This window comes from Acomys russatus, chromosome 4 (genome assembly GCF_903995435.1).
Source record: "Acomys russatus chromosome 4, mAcoRus1.1, whole genome shotgun sequence".
NCBI lineage: Eukaryota > Metazoa > Chordata > Mammalia > Rodentia > Muridae > Acomys > Acomys russatus.
In genome coordinates this window covers 40,473,699-40,491,582 of record NC_067140.1, presented here as the reverse complement: position 1 = coordinate 40,491,582, position 17,884 = coordinate 40,473,699, and the positions used below count along the sequence as shown (strand labels likewise).

At 44.9% G+C, this 17,884-nt stretch overlaps 1 protein-coding gene across 4 annotated transcripts in view; it reads left to right on the top strand.

Moving 5' to 3' along the window:
- The window catches only part of Ehf (ETS homologous factor), a 48,154-nt gene extending 31,100 nt beyond the window's left edge, over positions 1-17,054 (top strand). For all 4 annotated transcript variants that reach the window (XM_051144243.1, XM_051144242.1, XM_051144241.1 and 1 more), the window contains 7 exons: positions 3,502-3,747; positions 6,386-6,448; positions 9,060-9,128; positions 9,236-9,304; positions 14,925-14,987; positions 16,110-16,305; positions 16,404-17,054. In XM_051144243.1, the coding sequence (XP_051000200.1) occupies positions 3,502-3,747; positions 6,386-6,448; positions 9,060-9,128; positions 9,236-9,304; positions 14,925-14,987; positions 16,110-16,305; positions 16,404-16,503 (806 nt within the window). In that variant the 3' untranslated portion in view covers positions 16,504-17,054. The remainder of the gene's footprint in view (positions 1-3,501; positions 3,748-6,385; positions 6,449-9,059; positions 9,129-9,235; positions 9,305-14,924; positions 14,988-16,109; positions 16,306-16,403) is intronic.
- Positions 17,055-17,884: the final 830 nt, after the last annotated feature.

Here is a 17,884-nt window from a genome sequence, read left to right as displayed (position 1 = left end):
ACAGGAAGCACGAGCAGGTGGCCTTCCTGTTTTAGATCACTTGTCTCCTCAAACTGCTGCCCTTTCTGAACAGTTCCATATTCTGTGGCAGACCTCAAACTTACTGTGGGGACCTAGGGGAAAAAAATCTTCCAAAGAGAACAAGAAGTGTTGGCATGCCCTAGGCATCGGCTCTACTATTTACTTTGGAGAAAACTGCAACAGTAGACTTAGCAAGGAGTATAATTCAGATGTCACTTGTCTTTCTCTAGCTCTGGAAGTCCCAAAGAAGATCCTAGTCTTTATCAAGACTGAAAGGGAGGGGAAGTCAGCTGAATGATAGAGAACAGAACCTACTGGGTTTTTAGTTTCCTTGACACGAGGGGCTTTGAGGATTCTTTGTCTGAGGGAGGCTTCTTCTCCCAGCCAACTTCAGGCAAGTTTCTGGCTCTTCTCTCTCAGGTTTGAACAGAGTATCAGAAACTACGTGTAACTAGGTTCACATTGAGTGCACAGGGAGAGAGGATTCCAGGCCTGCCACCTAAAACAATGGAATTGTTTTAATAATAGAGATATCATTATCATCATTAGCAACAGCAAACTAGTTCTCATCCTTAAACAAATGTCACATGTGAGATACAATAATAATACAAATGGTAATAAGGCCATGGAAATGTCCATTAGAAGCTTTTTATTTTGGGAAAAAAGTTTTTTTTGGGGGAAGAATTTCTATATACCTCAAGTTTTAGACTACATTTTCCCAGTCATGCTCTCCATTCCTTGTTGCTCTCTCCTGTAGGAGAGGCTGTAGGGATTTGTCTATTTGGCTGTAAGGTGGGAGCAATAAAGCTCATCCTGTGAGTGGCCAGTATCGATGGCAGTCACCTAGATGTTCTGACTGATCTTGACTTCTTTCTTTCTTTCTTTCTTTCTTTCTTTCTTTCTTTCTTTCTTTTTTCTTTTCTTTTCTTTTCTTTTCTTCTTCTTCTTCTTCTTCTTCTTCTTCTTCTTCTTCTCTTTTCTTCTTCTTTTCTTTTCTTCTTCTTCTTTCTTCTTTCTTCTTGTTCTTCTTTCTTCTTCTTTCTTCTTCTTCTTCTTCTTCTTCTTCTTCTTCTTCTTCTTCTTCTTCTTCTTCTGTTTGTTTGTTTTGCTTTGTTTTTCGAGACAGGGTTTCTCTGTGTAGCCCTGGCTGTCCTGCAACATTCTCTGTAGATCAGGCTGGCCTCAAACTCACAGAGATCTCCCTGTCTCTACCTCCTGAGTGCTGGGATTACAGGCGTGTGCCACCACAGCCAGGCTCTTATCTTGACTTCTTGCTCTTGTTGCTTCTGAGGTCTTGGAAGCAAAGGCTGGATTCTTAAGGGGGAGGGGAAGTGAGATTGCCCAAGACCCTCCCTGCTTCCCATGTTTCCTCTGGTAGGATAGAGGGTTAGCCCCAGGCATTATGGGAATGGAATCCTGAACCTTCCTGTCACTCTACAATCCAGCAGCAGCATTGCGAGGCTTGCTAGGAACATAGACCTTTAATCCTTAGCCCATACCTGTAGGATGGGGATCTGCATTTAAGCACTAGTCCCTGGGGATTGCAGTTACACAGAAGTTTTACTTAGTTAAGCTGCCTGATTTCGAAGGGAGAGCTATTTTTCTTGTAAGTACATTTTCCTCGCAGAATGCTGTCCCCTCACCATAGCTTGGCTGTGGCTTCTGGAAATTGGAGTAGCTGTGACTACTCATAGGAGACCCACGTTTAGGCCAACTCTGTGAAGTTCTCTTACGTGAGCACGTAACACGTTTAGCAATTTACTCGCTGGAATGTACTTCACATCTTCATCCAAATTAACCTCTCAATACATATCTACAGTCCTGCATTGCTTGCTCTTCAGCCAAAGTTAAATCATATTGACTATGTAGTGAGCTTCCACTGTGGCCCCGAAGGAGTTTTTATAGACATATGAAGATGAGTAAAACCGAGTCCAGGACCTTGAACATACAGTTTGCAAAGGAGAATAGGCCTGGACTTAGAGCTCTATAAAGATAAGCAGAACCTAACAGGTTCACTGAGAGAAATCCGAAGCCGGAGGTTCAGTTCTCAATGTAAGTCAGGGCTCCGAGTTCAAAAGATGCAAATACAAAAGAAAAGAACCAGGAGTTTGGCAGCAGCAGAGGGCAGGACAGAAAGGTGCCAGGGGACAGACAGCACAACAAAACCACAAAGGTCACTTCAAAAGCAGTTGGCAAAGTGTTCTAGTGTCTGGCGTAGCAGCTTTGTATCTCATTTGAGAGAATAGTGGGGAACAGTGAAGGAAACTTAGTGGGGAATGGTTGCTGGGGAAGCTATAGCACCAGCCATAGGCGAGGAGTTGTCACACAATCAGTAAATGGACTATGCCACTTCAGGGAAGAGCCAAGCCGTTAGAAAAAGGGGAGCTTAATTTAAGGTTGAAAATGGTCTATGTTTGCTTTTGTCTCTGTCTTTGTCTCTCTCTGTCTCTCTTTCTCTCTGTCTGTCTGTCTGTCTGTCTCTCTGTCTCTCTGTCTCTCTTTCTCTCTATCTCTCTCAGAGGGGGAAAAAAAGGAGTGGGAGCAAGAACCACGGTCAGCCATCTGCACCCCAGGGATCCACTCCTACAGACTCAACTACATCCTAATTAAAAATGTATCTGGGGGATGGAGAGATGGGCCTATGGCTAAAGTGCTTGCTGGGCAAGAATCTGAGCTCAGAGTCCCAGTACCTATGCAAAAGCCAGGTAGATGTGCTGGACCACATCTGTAACTCCAGCACTGCGAAGGCAGTGGTTGGATCCTTGGACCTCTCTGGACAAACCAGTCTAACCAAACCAGTGAGCTGCTGGTTCAGTGAGGAGACCTTGACTCAAAAAATAAGATGGAGGGCTGGGCTAAGCATCAGACATTCTGGGCTTGATATATCCATCCAATACACATATGCATGCACTTGCACACACAATGCATCTGTATTGAACAAATACAAATCTTTCTTGTCATTGTTTTCTATTTACACAGCATTTACTTTCTTGTAGGGATTGTAGTTAATCTAGAGATAATTTAAAATATAGGAGAAATGTGCATGTCATATGCAAATATGACATATATAAGGAATAATTTTGGTATTCATGAAGTGTTCTGGCAAGGTGAATGTATTTGCATATATACAATCAGCTCGAAAGTGATGAAACTATAACCAACGCTTTCACTTTGGCACTTCTTTGTGGGTGGGGTGAAGAGCGAACTCAGAGACTTCAGGTGTCATGTACTATCTAGTATTCAGAGATGGACGTCACACTAGGAAGAACATGAAGAAGCCCTGCTACAACTGGGTAAAAACCCCACATGCTAGGAGCCTCCTATCCAGAGCGCATTCTATATTCAGTTCCCATGGTGATACTTACCAGGTGGGGGCTGTGGTTATGGGCCCCAATATATTACCCATAGCTATGCCTCCTGTGTCTGAGACTGCCCAGGAACAAGTAGGGGCCACTAACAGCGCCATGCCCTATTTTGCAGTTTCCAGCGGTTTTTTTGGAGGCCAGTGGCATGAAATCCACCCTCAGTACTGGACCAAATACCAGGTGTGGGAATGGCTGCAGCACCTCCTGGACACCAACCAGCTGGATGCCAGCTGCATCCCTTTCCAGGAGTTTGACATCAGCGGAGAGCACCTGTGCAGCATGAGTCTGCAGGAGTTCACAAGGGCGGCAGGCTCGGCTGGACAGCTGCTCTACAGCAACCTGCAGCATCTCAAATGGAACGGTGAGTGGGACCTGGGAAGTGCAGGGGCTCCACAGCTGGCTGTGCTCCTTGTCAGAAGTGACACCTTCAAATTACCATTTCCCAAGACGGGAAAGTAGCTGGGAGCAGAAAGGCTAGCGCACAGCCTAGGGTTTGATATGTGTCTAATCCCTTAGAAACATTTACGAAACTCTTCCTGAGGCTGTCTTCATTTTCAGAGAGACAGGACTGCAGAGTATCCTCAGGGTACTTGTCACAGTAAGATGAGCTTTTCCTTTATATAAAAACAACAAAACAAAACTCATATGTGTTTTATTCTATTTGAGACATATGAGAATTTTATATGTGTGCGTGTATCTGTTCCACATGCACGCCTGGTGCTTATGGAGAGGTCAGAAGAGGGTGTTGGATTCTCTTGTCACTGGAGTTATGGATGAGTATGAGCCACCATGTGGGCACTGGGTACTGAAGCTGGATCTTCTGTGAGAGCAGCAAGCGCCTTTAGCTTCTGAGCCATCTCTCCAGCCCTCCATTATGATTAGATTCTAACAGAATCTAATAATTTAATTCTCGGTCATTCATTTGCTTATTGAAGATCAATGATTTAAAAAAATAATTTAAAAATGTATTGATACAGGTTTTTAAATTTTTGAATTAAAAATGTTCCTGTTATCTTGAGATTGTTGCTATTCTATAGCTGGCACTGAGCTCTCTACATCACTCAGGCTGGCCCTGAACCCAAAATCCTCTTCACTTAGCCTTTCAAGTCTGAGGATTACAGGAATGCACCAGCATAGCCAACCCAGAGCCAGCTTCTTAAAATGGGAGCCTAGTGTAGTTAGGAAGGCAAGTGAAACTAGATCTGTGAGAGGGGAAAAGGTTAGCCCCACCCCCATCACTTTCTTTAAATGGCTTGTGGGTGGGGCTGGAGAGGTAGCTCAGCAGTTAAGAGCTTGCGCTGCTCTTGCAGGGGGCTTGAGTTGGTTCCCAGCACTCACATTGCAGCCTTACAATTTCTCATAACTTCAGTTTCAGGGGAATCTAACACCTATGACAATCCATGCTGCATGTGTGCTCACATGCATGAATCTACACACAGAGGCATACACATGAGGGCTCACATAATTAAAAATAATAAAGATAGGTATTTAAAAATAGATTCATAATTAAAATACCATTGCAAACGGAACGAATGGGCTGGATTCTGCAGTGACTTCTGGAATAGTTGCTAAAACTTCAAGGTTTACTCTTCAAGGTTCACCTCATACACAGAGGCCACCTTGAAAATTGTCCATGGTGACAGTACACACACACACACACACACACACACACACACACACACACACACACACACGGGAAGGGAGGGGGAGGAGGAGAGGAGGAGAGAGAGTGAGCACTTATTGGAAAGTGCATTTATGCCCCAGCAGAGATTGTGTTTGACAAGTAACTAGGGCTCAGTAAATGCAAGCTCTAGAGCCCCATGGACAGCAGCCACATCAGCAGGGAGCATGGCAGCGACGCTGGCAGCCATTGTGCCATTTTGGATGACCTCATCTGACAGCCTGGCATTCTCTTCTTTCCACTCATCTCATGGTGGTGGTTACTCATTTTTGTTTTTACCAGAATCAAACAACAAGGCTCTATTATTTAAATAACCCTCAGGAATCTTTGCAAAGAGTAGACTTACACTTCAAGAATTATAAATAGCTCCTTTAAATATATCCACTCCTGTAAAGCTTTGGTCTGACTGAACCATGAGGCAGGGAGGCCTGGCAGGTGTGGTGGCCACCTTTGACCTTCCATTACTCATTTGGTCTTGCTGTTCTTGCCTGTGAGTACCAAATGGTAGGGGTTTCTGCTCTGGGAATTTCGGTTGGAATTTCTCTACATATTCCATTAGTTTACATTTGTTGTGAATATAGTTCCACTGTGAATTGAGTCATCAAGTGATCTTATGGAAAAATACTGTGCCCGTTTTAAAGATGGGGAAAACTAAAGTCAGAAATACACCCTATTGGTAATCTCGGGGGGGGGGGGGAAGAAAAGCACTATAGGCTCATTGACATCTGTGCCTTTATACATCATAGTCGAGAGGAGTTGAAAACCAAGATGAAGCTCTGTGACAGGAACCATGTGTATGAGAGCTGAACACATAGGTAAAGGAACACTCATGACATTTTATCCAGATGTGTCTGAAAGATGAATTTAATAAGGGTGGGGTGGATTGAGTTTAAAATCAAAGCCTTAAGTGCTAGTGAAGTGAAAATGCCTTTCTGGGCACTTCCACTTTCATTTCATATATCTTAGTGTGAGAAAGTACCATAGGTGTCATGTACGTAGCTCTGTGCAGTTTAACCCCTGAGTTGACACAGGAGGAGACTGAGACTAGAATAACAAATGCCTTGCAGCTCCTAGTATTGGAGAAGGTGGCCTTCTGGCTCATGGCATTCTTTACTTCTACCACCAAATGATGCCCTGGGCTACTAGTTCTCTGGGGTCAGAGATAGTCCCAGGCTTTGGTGTGCTGAGGGTTCACTGGGGAGACTCCCAGAGGCAAACCAGGAAGGCGGCAAGGTAGCAGAAGGTCTTCAAAGGAGCCAGCTCAGTCCTTACCAAAGTGGCAGGTTTTGACTCTGACTTTCCCGTCTGTCCTTCACAGGCCAGTGCAGCAGTGACCTTTTCCAGTCCACACACAATGTCATTGTCAAGACTGAACAAACTGGTGAGTGGTGAGAGGCAGAGGGAGCCAACTTGGCTAGGCAAAGCCCTGGGGAGAATAAGGGGAAAGGAGAACAAGAGACCATGGGAGAAGAGTTGGCAGGCATCCACGGAGTTCACCTCTCTGCCTCCAATGGGCCACTCTGCTGTAGCCTCTTTCTTGCCCCTGGGACCAGTGGCAACCAATTATGTCTAATGTGTAGACCTGTGGTGAGCTGACTTTCTGCCAGTCATAGCATCCAGACCATCCAGATCCAAGGCCAGTAGCCGGGTAAATACAGACTCTAGCGTGGGCTGCCTTCCCAGAGAAAGTAAGGCTGAATTCAGAAAAGCAAGGGGAGGGAAGTCTTTGCTTTCCCACCTCCATGAGTGTGAGCTTTACAACGAGGGAGCTTCCACAAGGATTTTTTCAAAAATTTTTTATTAATTTATTCTTTTTTTAAAATTTTATTAATTTATTCATATTACATCTCGATTGTTCGCCCTTCCCCTGTTTCCTCCCATTCTTCCCTCCCTCCCATTTCTCTCCTCTCCTCTCCTTCCTCTCCTTCTCCCCTATGTCTGTGACTGAGGGAGACCTCCTCCCCCTATATATGCTCTTAGAATATCAAGTCTCTTCTTGGTAACTTGCTATCCTTCCTCTGAGTACCACCAGGTCTCCCCATTCCACAAGGATTTTAAAAGGTGGCTGTAGAGCCCAATCACTATCTTAAGGCTATTTCTGCTTGAAAGATTCTATCTCGGGCTCTGAGAAAGTCTATAGTTTCATAATTTCTACATTAATTTTTGGTTCCTTTTCCTCTGTACCCCAAACTTCATGGGTACAACAGAACAGAATACAAGCAGGTGCCACTGCTCCTAGGTCACTCCCTATGTTCACATCAGGTAGATTATAGGTCACGTGGGCTGAAAGAGTTTACCTCAGGTCTCCCTGAGGGTTGCGTGCCAGTCACCAAGGACAGATTTTGACCTAGGGGTAATTTTTGAGTCACTTGGCATCAAAATTAGCCCATGTGGTTATTTAATCTTTTATAAGGGCCCTGGTCTACCATAATTAAAGAAAAAAATAGCTGCTAAACATGTTAATTAGGCCTTCCTAGGCCTGTCCTTCAACTTGGATGCTCTGTTTTGTAGGCCTGCCCAAGCTCTGGAGACAGATCAGGATTTGGCTTAGAGAATGGCCTTGGCCTTACATATAGTCTCACTTCAGGGACCAGGGTGATATTGGAGAGGCCCCAAAGAAGCTGATAATTGTCCTTGACCGTCTAGACATTCTTGCTTTGCTGGTTCAGAAAAGCTGAGCTTGAGGGTGGAGAAGGTCCACTCTGGGAAGAGGTGAGAAGAAGCTCACAGAGAGACCCCCCCAAAGCTCTTTGGGGGTTGTTTTTTAGAGACAACACCAGATGTGCAAGGTGACCCAACAAGGACAGAGGGCGTAACCCTAAGACATTGGGCTTGGGGTGTCCAAACATGTATCTGTGAGTTCAAAATACCAGCTAAATCCCCATGTCATAAACAGGAGGACTTAGCCAGTGAGTCAGGCTTTATAGTATTTATGCTATAAAAACAAAACAGAGCTCAGCCAATGGCTGGCCATCCTGGCCCTCAGTGTGGAACCCGGCTCTTGGGGAAGCCAGAGCAGCCTAGATCGGGGATGGGGGTAGGGGGGCTGGTGTGGGGGGGGGGGGAGGAGGCAAGAGCTTGATGGCAGGAAGAGGTGAGAGCATCAAGCTCTTGGCCAGCCTGCAAGGAGAATGCTTGTGTTGGAAGCTGGCCTGGACCTGGCAGTCGTGTGGGGGTTGGGCTTGCTTGGGGTAGGTAGAAGGGAGTTTCCTTCTGATTTGAAATCCTAAGAGTGTGTCTCACTCCGACTAACTCTTGACACATGGGCCTTCACGGGAAGGAGCAGGCAGTGAGGGGGCAATTTCTGCTTCTCCCAGAAATGAAGCAAGGCCCCCTGCCTAACAGCTATTTGTGCGGTTTGAGAACTCCCTACCCCCCCGCCCCCTTCTCCGAAGTTTTGAGAATTTTATGTCAACCCTTAAGCTACTTAAAGAAGACCTAGATGGCAGTTGCTATCACTCAACTTAAGGGAGCTACTCTTGGAATTTCAGCAGTGAAGGAATTGTGAGGAAACTGGCCAGTTTTTTTTTTCCCTGAAAAACAAAAACCTGCCATCAGTTCCCCATTGCCACCAGACAGAAGAATGCTCATTAATTCCTTATTATACATTTATTCATCTCCAACAAAGATTTCTGTCCACTCCAGAGTTAAATTATCCTGGTGACTTTGTGGTAGGATGTCAAGGAGGTCACCCAGGGTGGAACAATTTCCAGAAGGATGGAGCGTTGGTTCAGGATAGGATTCTATAGCTTGAAGGGTAGTGAGTGTATCTTCCAAGGTTAGGACTATAATAAAGCTGTTCTCACGATGCTGGGAGAAAACTGGGCTGGCGTTGTCATAAAGTAGGACACAGCTGAAGCAGTCTTACTCCTTCTCGTGGCTGCCTCTTCCTTTCCTCACACCTCTCAGATGAGCAGTCAGACTCCTAGAGTGAGAGTTCTCCAACCCAGGCATAACAATTGTTGACCTGTCCCATTCTCTGTTCCCTGTAGATCCTTCCATCATGAACACATGGAAAGAAGAGAGCTATCTCTATGATCCCAGCTATGGTAGCACAGTAGGTAACTACCTCCCTGACGCCAAAGACCCTTTTACGTGCTTGCTCTGCCTCAGAGTTCTGTCATCAGGAGGGTCTCTCAATGCCCCTCTCCTCCTTTGTTTCCTGCAGATCTGTTGGACAGTAAAACTTTCTGCCGGGCCCAGATCTCCATGACAACCTCCAGTCACCTTCCAGTTGGTAAGTTGTCCAGTCACGGGCTGGCTTTGCCTCCTGCCTGTGCTTATTAACTCTCATTAAAATTCACCACCACCCCAATTTCTATCTCACTGGAGTCTTTCTCATTAGGAAGTTGGGGAATGGACTAGGTTGTCATCTGTGTGAGTGGCCATGCTTCCCAGCCTGTATGCATACGATTATCAGCTCAGAAGTATCCTCCTGCGTTACTCTGTGTCATTAGTCTCTGGAGACCATGAAAATTCCTTGTGCTTTTCTCTATTCTTTAAAAAAAACAAACAAACATTTGTTTTGGAGCTAAACCTGGTAGTTTTACTTGTATTTCTTGTGGGGGGAGTAGGCTGGATTTAATTTTTTAATTGCATGCCAAACATACTTTTTGGAACTATGTTTGGCTTTCGAGAACAATGAACTCAAAACACTTCTTCGCGTGCTGCAGATTTGGAAGCGTGGACAGCAGTCCTGCCCACATAGACCCCCATCCCTCCATTTTGAAGCCTTACCTTAGTGGTTCCTCAGCACTCTAGAATCAGGGTATCTGCACTTGGGTCAGTTGTGTTTGTATCAATTGTTTTGGTCATGATTGGCTACAACTAGGGGCTATCTGCGATGTTTCGTCAAAGGCTGTAGCAAGGTTGGCACATTGGACACTGGGTCTGGGAGAGGGCTTTCAGATAAGAGGTGCATTCATATTTGCACTCTAAGAGTTAGCTGAGCAAAAGATTTTGTGTTGTTCCTTGACCTGGGTATTTCTGGACCTCTTCATGTCTGTGCAGCTGAGAAATCATTTGTAAGAGAAGCATTCATCTCAGGAATTGACTTTGGGGGCAGTGATGGACCTGAAAATTAGCAGCATCTGTGTGAAAGGAAGCACAGATTTAAGCAATGACCCGCCCTCTTCTTTTGTTTAGGTTGAATGTGTGGTCAGATGAACTAAACTAATGAGTGCGAGAGCTTTTGTTTGAAGTTTGGTTTGGGTCAAGCCCCTTGAATGAGAGAACTGGAAACTTCTGGAATTATGGCTGGGATTCAAAGCAGGGCCTCCCTCCTCCCAAACAGCCTTTAGTGTGTATCCCTTGAAGTGATTTGTTTAAAGCAGGGAGGAAGATCAACGTCAGAAGAGCAGCAATGTGTCTGCCACCACGGTGGAACAGTCTAGTCATTGCCACCTAAAGAAGACTAGTGGCTTCAGGGCTGAGGAAAGCACCCAAGTCACCCTGTAGCTTACACTCCAACTTCCTGTACTGTCACCTTCTCTGTCTTTCCTGTTGGGTCTTTAACATGTGGCAAAAGATGTCAACTCAGGATAAAGTTGAACCAACTGCTTGGAGAGTCTCCAGGGCTTTTAAGTTCCCCAGATTCCTAGGAAGTCACAGCTTTGTCACCTCACTCCTGGTCTGCCTTCCCCATCTTCTAGAATCTCAGAAGAGCAGGGGCTCAAGGCAGCAGCTCATATCTACAAGCTGTAACAGCAGAGAGTACTGTCTTCTGCAGCCACATATTATAGATTTAGACGGCCCTTGAAATGAAGTTATGAATCTGCCTCCCCACTTTCTGCCCACCTCCTAGTCTCCTGTTTCCAATTTTCATCCAGCCACAGTAACAGGCTGGAAAACAAGATGAGTAACCCAAGCTTTTTATCAGAGTTAATGTCTTTCAAAAAAAAAAATCATCTTGGTGTCTGAAGTTGATGTGTCTAAGTTGTCTTTGAGGTTTTAGGTCTGGTAGGATGTTAATTGCAACCATATGAAAGTCAGTTTCCTTCCAGAATAGTTTAGTCTCTACTAGATGGGGCCAGAATGCCTGCAAAGACCTTTGCCATCTGTCCAAGTGATGCCATTTCAAGTTCCTATAAAGTAGGGTGCAGTTAAACATCTTTCTATGTTTTCATGCAAGTTCAAGCTGAGCCGTGTCAACTGATGGTCTCCTTGATAGTGCAGGTGGGGAAGCCGGCTTTGTTTTGATTTTTTTTTTTCCTTTCTGTCATCAGCCCATTCCATAAAATGGCTGCCACCAGTGTCCCGATCTGCTTGATAGTCCTGAAGCCAGTCATGCCAACTCAGGCTTGATGTGTTTATCTACTGACTTGTTGAGCCTCAAGCTAGGGTGGCACAGTCTATTAGAACGCCGAAATTTGTATATCCCGTAAAGACATGGCTCACAGCTGACTCATATGCAAATGTATCTAATCTCTGCTTTCTTGCGAAGCAGCCAGGCTGAAGGCATAGGCATCCACCTAGCGCCGTGAACTTGGGCCTTTGCTACTGCTTTTACCTAGACCCCGCTGAACAAGAGAAAGCCAGGCTGGACAGCCTCTGTAGAGCTAGCCATTACTTTATAAAAATGAATCACTTGACCACCCAGCTCACTTCAAAGGTCTGGCTTTCGGTGTGTGGCAGTGAGGGGGACCAGGGGGCAGGAGAGAGGCTGTTGTATTAAATGATCAAAAGCTTTAGAGCTAAGGCTGGTGGGGTTTTTGTGGCTTCCTCTGCCTGTTGGCGGGAGAAGAAGATCTGGAAAGAGCAGTCATCTTTTTGCTTTAGATTCCTTATTCTCCCATGTGATGATGGAAACATCTGGACTCTCTCTCTCTCTCTCTCTCTCTCTCTCTCTCTGTGTGTGTGTGTGTGTGTGTGTGTGTGTGTGTGTGAGAGAGAGAGAGAGAGAGAGAGAGAGAGAGAGAGGAGCTGAAAGTAGGTCTACCGTGAGGAAATGGCTGACATCTCAAAGATAATTCCTCCAGTCTTTTAATATAGAGTCTGTGAACCCCCTAAGTCAGTAAGGGATCCGTGGAATGGCTGAACAAACTTCATTAGTGTAACACACTTACAATTTCTGGCGGAGAACATTTACATTTTCATCCAGTTTTTAAGGAGACCATAACCCCGATGTGATGCATTCTACGGCAGGTTGGCCCCATGCACTGAGTGAGGCCAGTGTGCTAAGAAATTTGTGTTGTTCTAAAAGCTATCCCTGGCTCTGAAATCATGGCCTTGTTCCCTTCTGGATCTCATTGGAAAATGAGCTTTGCTTGTGGCCTGCTGGGTAAATGCCATTCTTTGTCTCCGGAACAACGTGGCCCTGTCAGGATGATGTATCACTGGGAAACCAGGGTTGGTGCCAGGCCTGTCTCAATGTCATCATGTCCTGGTGGGGTGTTGCAACCTTGTCTTGTGAACTGCAGGGGGCCAAGTGGTGTCCTTTCTAGTTCTGTGTATTGGTCCTTCTGGATTTCAGAGAAAGCCACATAGGGCCAGGCTCTGCTGGCATTGATGCCAGGAGAGAAATTCTTACTCAGAATGGGGAGTTTCTCTTTTATTCAATCCCTCTTCCCATCCCATCATAAGTTCTGGAGAAACTGCTGGGAATGTGAAAGTGTGAAGGGCCCAGGGATTGGTGGGTGGATGGGGCCCCACACCTGGAAGTATAGGACCAGTACATAGGGATGACTGCTTTGTTTTCTATTGGTGAAGAGACCATGGAAATAGATTGACTTTTGGAAAGACATTTAGGAAAGAGTTATGAGTAAAGCTTCTGGGATCTGACTATTTCTATTTACAGCCTGGCTCTACTTCCAGGCTGTTTCTTGGATCCTCCATAAATGCAAGATGTGAATGAGAACAGTACCAGCCTCATAGTGTTTGTATGAATTGTATAATAATGCCTACCACATATCGTTAGTGTATGAATGACGTAAGATAAGCCATGTGAAGTGTTTAATGTATTGCCTGGCACATGGAAAGAACTATAATTAGGAGTAATTCTCTTAATTCTCTTATCATTTTATCTTTTGTGGTGCTGGGGATCAAGCCTAGGGCCTTCTTTGTATAAGTGCTCTAACCCTGAGCCGTATCTCCAACTTTCTTAATCACTTTAACTGGAAAAAGATGGTTGTGGCTCATAAACTTTTTTGAACAGTGGTGTGCTCTATCAGATGCTGTGTACACATTGTTAATGAGTCTAGAATGCTGTTCATGGCCCCAGCAGAGAACCCTAGCTTAGAAAGTTCTGCTATACTATCAGATGAGGAGACATAATTTGTTGAATTCCTATAAAGGCTTGACTTGTGTTTAAGGACTATTTTGTATTAAACTTAGGTAGCTGCTGATTATAGGGTGAGATCATCAATGGTCCTCACAATACCCAAAATGCCTTTGGGTATATACAAACAGAGATACACAGACACAGACAGACAGACAGACAGACAGACTCACACATAGACACACGCATAAACACACATATGAGGCAAAGCCACTAAGCTGTTAGTTTTCCTTTTCTTTAAGAGTTTTATTCTTTTAAAGATGTATTTATTTTACTTTGTTCACATGAGGGTTTGACTGCACACACACACACACACACACACACACACACACACACACACACACACACACAAATGTATGTGTGTAAACCATATGTGTGCCTGGTGCCTGTGGATACCCTGGAACTAGAGTTACAGATAGTTGTGAACCACCATGTGGGTGCTGGGAACCAAATTCAAGTCCTTTGCTGCAAGTGCTTTTCACTACTGATCCATCTTTCCAGCCTCTGTCCTTTTTAATTGGTCCATTATAACATTATATTTATGGGCCATGCTCTAACAGCTTGGTACTTGTGTATAATATGTGATAGCCAAGGCAGAGGTTTAGCTGGCTAGCATCTCCACTTCTTAAATGTACATCATCTCAGTGCTGGGAGCCTGAAGACTCCTTGGTCCTATCGCTTTGTAAACTACGCAACAAATTGCCCTATATTCATCCTACCCCCTAGTAGAAGAATAGAGCTTGTGTCTCCAGGGTAACTGCATATTGCAGCATGCCATCCAGTCTCCTGCTGTCTCTCTCATGCCCTGTGCATCTCTAGCCTTCGTCATCCACTTTTTGTTTCCCCGGGATTAAAATTTTCAACCTGTCATATGCAGCTGAGAACATGCAGTGGGTTGTTTTGTTCTTTAGAAGCATTTTTATGGCGCAAATCTGCCTCTGTCTTCTCCTCCAAGGAGACAGTGAAAGGGTTACCTCAGAGAGCCATTTGTTAAACTAATCTGTGTTTCCATAGTCCACTGTGGCCTTCTGTGCTAAGCTCAGGCCACTCAATGGCCCCTTTGTCAAGGTGATTAAAATGTAACTTTGCATGCCAAAAAAATGGCACTCCTCTGGCTTAAAAGTCATCCTTCTTTGTTACGAATGTTTACATTTTTTGTATTATGCTATAAAAACATCCTTTAGATGACCTCAGTCTTTCCATGGCTTTCCCCTGCTCTCAGAACAAAGTCCTTTCAAGCATTCTGTGAGACATTAGTGCTCAAAACTTCTCTCCTCTCGCTCTGCCCCTCCTCTTTACATCCACACTGGCTCCTTTCTGGGCTGTGTAACACTTAATGCCAGGTGACCTGAGTGAGGCCCTTCGCACTTACTGTCCTTGGGTTCTCTGCGTGGCCACACCTCCCCCACATGCCCACAGGTCCTTGCGTTATTTTTCTGCATAGCGTTTCTCCTCTCTTTTGGCACTGCCATGCACCCCAACAGTGTTGGCATGCTGTGGGTACTCAGCGAATAGTGGCCAAGTGTGTGGATGATACTTGGAGGGGATATGTAAACTGAGCTGTTCTCATTTCTCTCCTTAGCAGAGTCACCTGACATGAAAAAGGAGCAAGACCACCCTGTAAAGCCTCACACCAAAAAGCACAGTGAGTTCCCTGGCAGGGTTGCTTTGTCTCCATTCCTTCACCTCTAATTGTGGCACTTACTTTGTATCAAAGTGACTCCCTATATGACTGTTTCAGAAAGGGGCCCTTCTGGGGATTTTTTTTTTCCTGCTGATTCTACTTTCTCAAAAATTAGGACACTAAGTGGGTAGTAACTTATGGACAGATGGTTAAAGATTATCCTTTGTTGAAGGAAAAAAAAAAAAAACCAGGGTGGGACAAGAAGCAAGATGGAAAGATGTGGCTGAGGTGCATCACACTTTCTTGTCCTAAGAAATGGCTTTGCTCTGAAGACTCAACTCTCTCCCTTGAAGTTGGATTTTCCATGTGATGAAACCTTATGAACATATATGCATTATCAGAGCCATAGGGTAGAGGGGGCACGGAGAACATCAGGATTGTCCCACCTAGAGAGGACAGAGACCTGGGATAGCATTGCTCTTTGTTCCTCCAGCTTATCTCATGAAGGGGGACTCAGGCAGTTCCTTGAGTGGCATGGCAGAGGGGTGATGGCAGGCGTTTCCTGGAAGGAAAATAAAACTCCAGGAACTGGTTAGTTTTTAAGCTGGTTCCCCTGACCCCTGTGTGTTAACCCTCTCTACTCAAGATGCTCTTGGGGTTAAGAATCTTGTGTTCCAGTGATGTCATTTAGCTGAAGCACAGCTGTGGGCTGGAGTCACTCACTAGGTGAGGTATTAGGTTTAATGGCGGAAGGCTGCTGTCTGAAATGGAGCCCAGGTCATTTGTGAGCAACACTGAGAAGAAACTCAGCCTGGATTACATGGTTAACAGCAACTCTTTAGTCCTGGCTTTGCTAGCAGCCAATTGTCTCACATTGATTAAACCACTGAAATCACCCGCTCTTCAACAGTACTAGCTCATTGTAAGATGACTGTTCAGTGGCTCTGTATCTTGAGGGAGAAGCTGTAACTTCTTCTGCTCTCTCTCTCTCTCTCTCTCTCTCTCTCTCTCTCTCTCTCTCTCTCTCTCCCTTTCTCTCTCTCTCTCTCTCTTTCTCTCTCCCTCCCTCCCTCCCTCCCTCCTTCCCTCCCTCCCATTCTGATTTGGGCTATTAATAAGTCATCGTGTCTTGCTTTTCATCAGACCCAAGAGGGACTCACTTGTGGGAGTTCATCCGAGACATTCTCCTGAACCCAGACAAGAACCCAGGGCTCATCAAATGGGAAGACCGTTCAGAAGGCATCTTCAGGTTCCTGAAGTCAGAGGCTGTGGCTCAGCTGTGGGGGAAAAAGAAAAATAACAGTAGTATGACCTACGAGAAACTCAGCCGGGCCATGAGGTGAGCAACATCACAGTCTTCCAAGGGCAAGGCCACCATCGCAGGTGCTCCCTCAGTGCTAAGGCTGAATGGCCACTTTACCCATGTTCTTCTTACAGATATTACTACAAGCGAGAAATCCTGGAACGTGTGGATGGGCGGCGGCTGGTCTATAAGTTTGGGAAGAACGCTCGCGGATGGAGAGAAGGTGAGAACTGAGGCTGCCAACCCTTGGGACACAAACCAAAGCACACAGCGAATGGATTATGATTAATGAAGAGCTGGACGTAAATATTTCAAAGACTACTTTTCTGTGCTATTTATGTACCATGAAGGGACAAGAACAATCGGCTTCTGATGGGAAGAATGGACACTACAGTTGATAAAAAAAAAAAAAAAATTATTTTGTTACTTTGAAGTATGTCCTATGTGGGGAACAAATGTACACAGTTTTCTGTGAACTATGAAGCTGTACGTGGTGTGATTTGCTGTCGCCTCTGTTGTGATGTTATTTTCTACCCCGAGAACAACAGGGCCTGTAGCCTTGTGCTTCTTGTTAAAAGGAAGGGATAAGAAATGAGGGCATTAAATGTTTTCATATGCAAAATGACTTAGAAAAAAACAGGTGATGTGCTCTCTGCACACAAGCACCCATGTGACCTCCTCTAGAGAAATGAAATTGGTTGACAGGACAATGTTCAGGGTATCAGATTGATGGGAACAACCCAAAGGATGCTGGCAAGTTTAATTTGACTTAAGAGATAGAGAAAAGAGAGCAGGGACTTTTGACAATCCAGACTGGCCTATAATCAGAGTATGATCACGTGAGTGGGAATGTTTCATTAAATGAGAATGACTGTGGAAAAGGGTTTTACCCTCACTCATGGTTGATTTTCTTACACCCCTTTTATCCTTGGATGGTTGGTTAAAAAAGTCATTTGTCACATGTGGTCCCCCCTAGCTATTTAGAGTTCAGCCTAGCTATTGAAAAATAGGCAGGAAAAGGAGGTGGTACTTTGGGAATGACTAGTGAGGATTCTCTTCCATCTCTGTAGTTCAAGGTTTCCCCATGGGTACAGTTAACATTTGGAGAATGTATTGCACATTGTAAAATGTGTAGCAATCTCCATGGCCTCCATCAGCATTTGGTAACTGGGACAATCCAGAAATGTCCCTAGAAATTGCTAAGTGTCTCCAGGAAGACAAAAGTAGCCTTGAGTGAGACCCACCAATTGGACCAGTCAATATAAAGGCCGTCCTCCAGTCACAGACCAAAGAGCTTTGTAGACTCTAGTCCCTAAGAGTAAAGCAAAGGTAAGGCCTTGAAGTCAATATTTTTTTATTTTTTAAAAAATATTAGGGACGACAGGATGAGATAGATGAGGAGGTTTTTTTCAGAGCTCCATGTGAGAGGCAAAGTCAGATGAGTGCAATGATGTATGAGACGGGCAGGAGACAATTTTGCACTGGGAGTGCAGATGCTGCAGAAGGAAATGCTGAGGGAAGAAGCTGTGGATGTCCCTCTATGGTATGCTTCTTTCCTTCTTCTCTGTCTTTCTGTTTGTGTGTGTGTGTGTGTGTGTTTCTGTCTCTGTCTCTG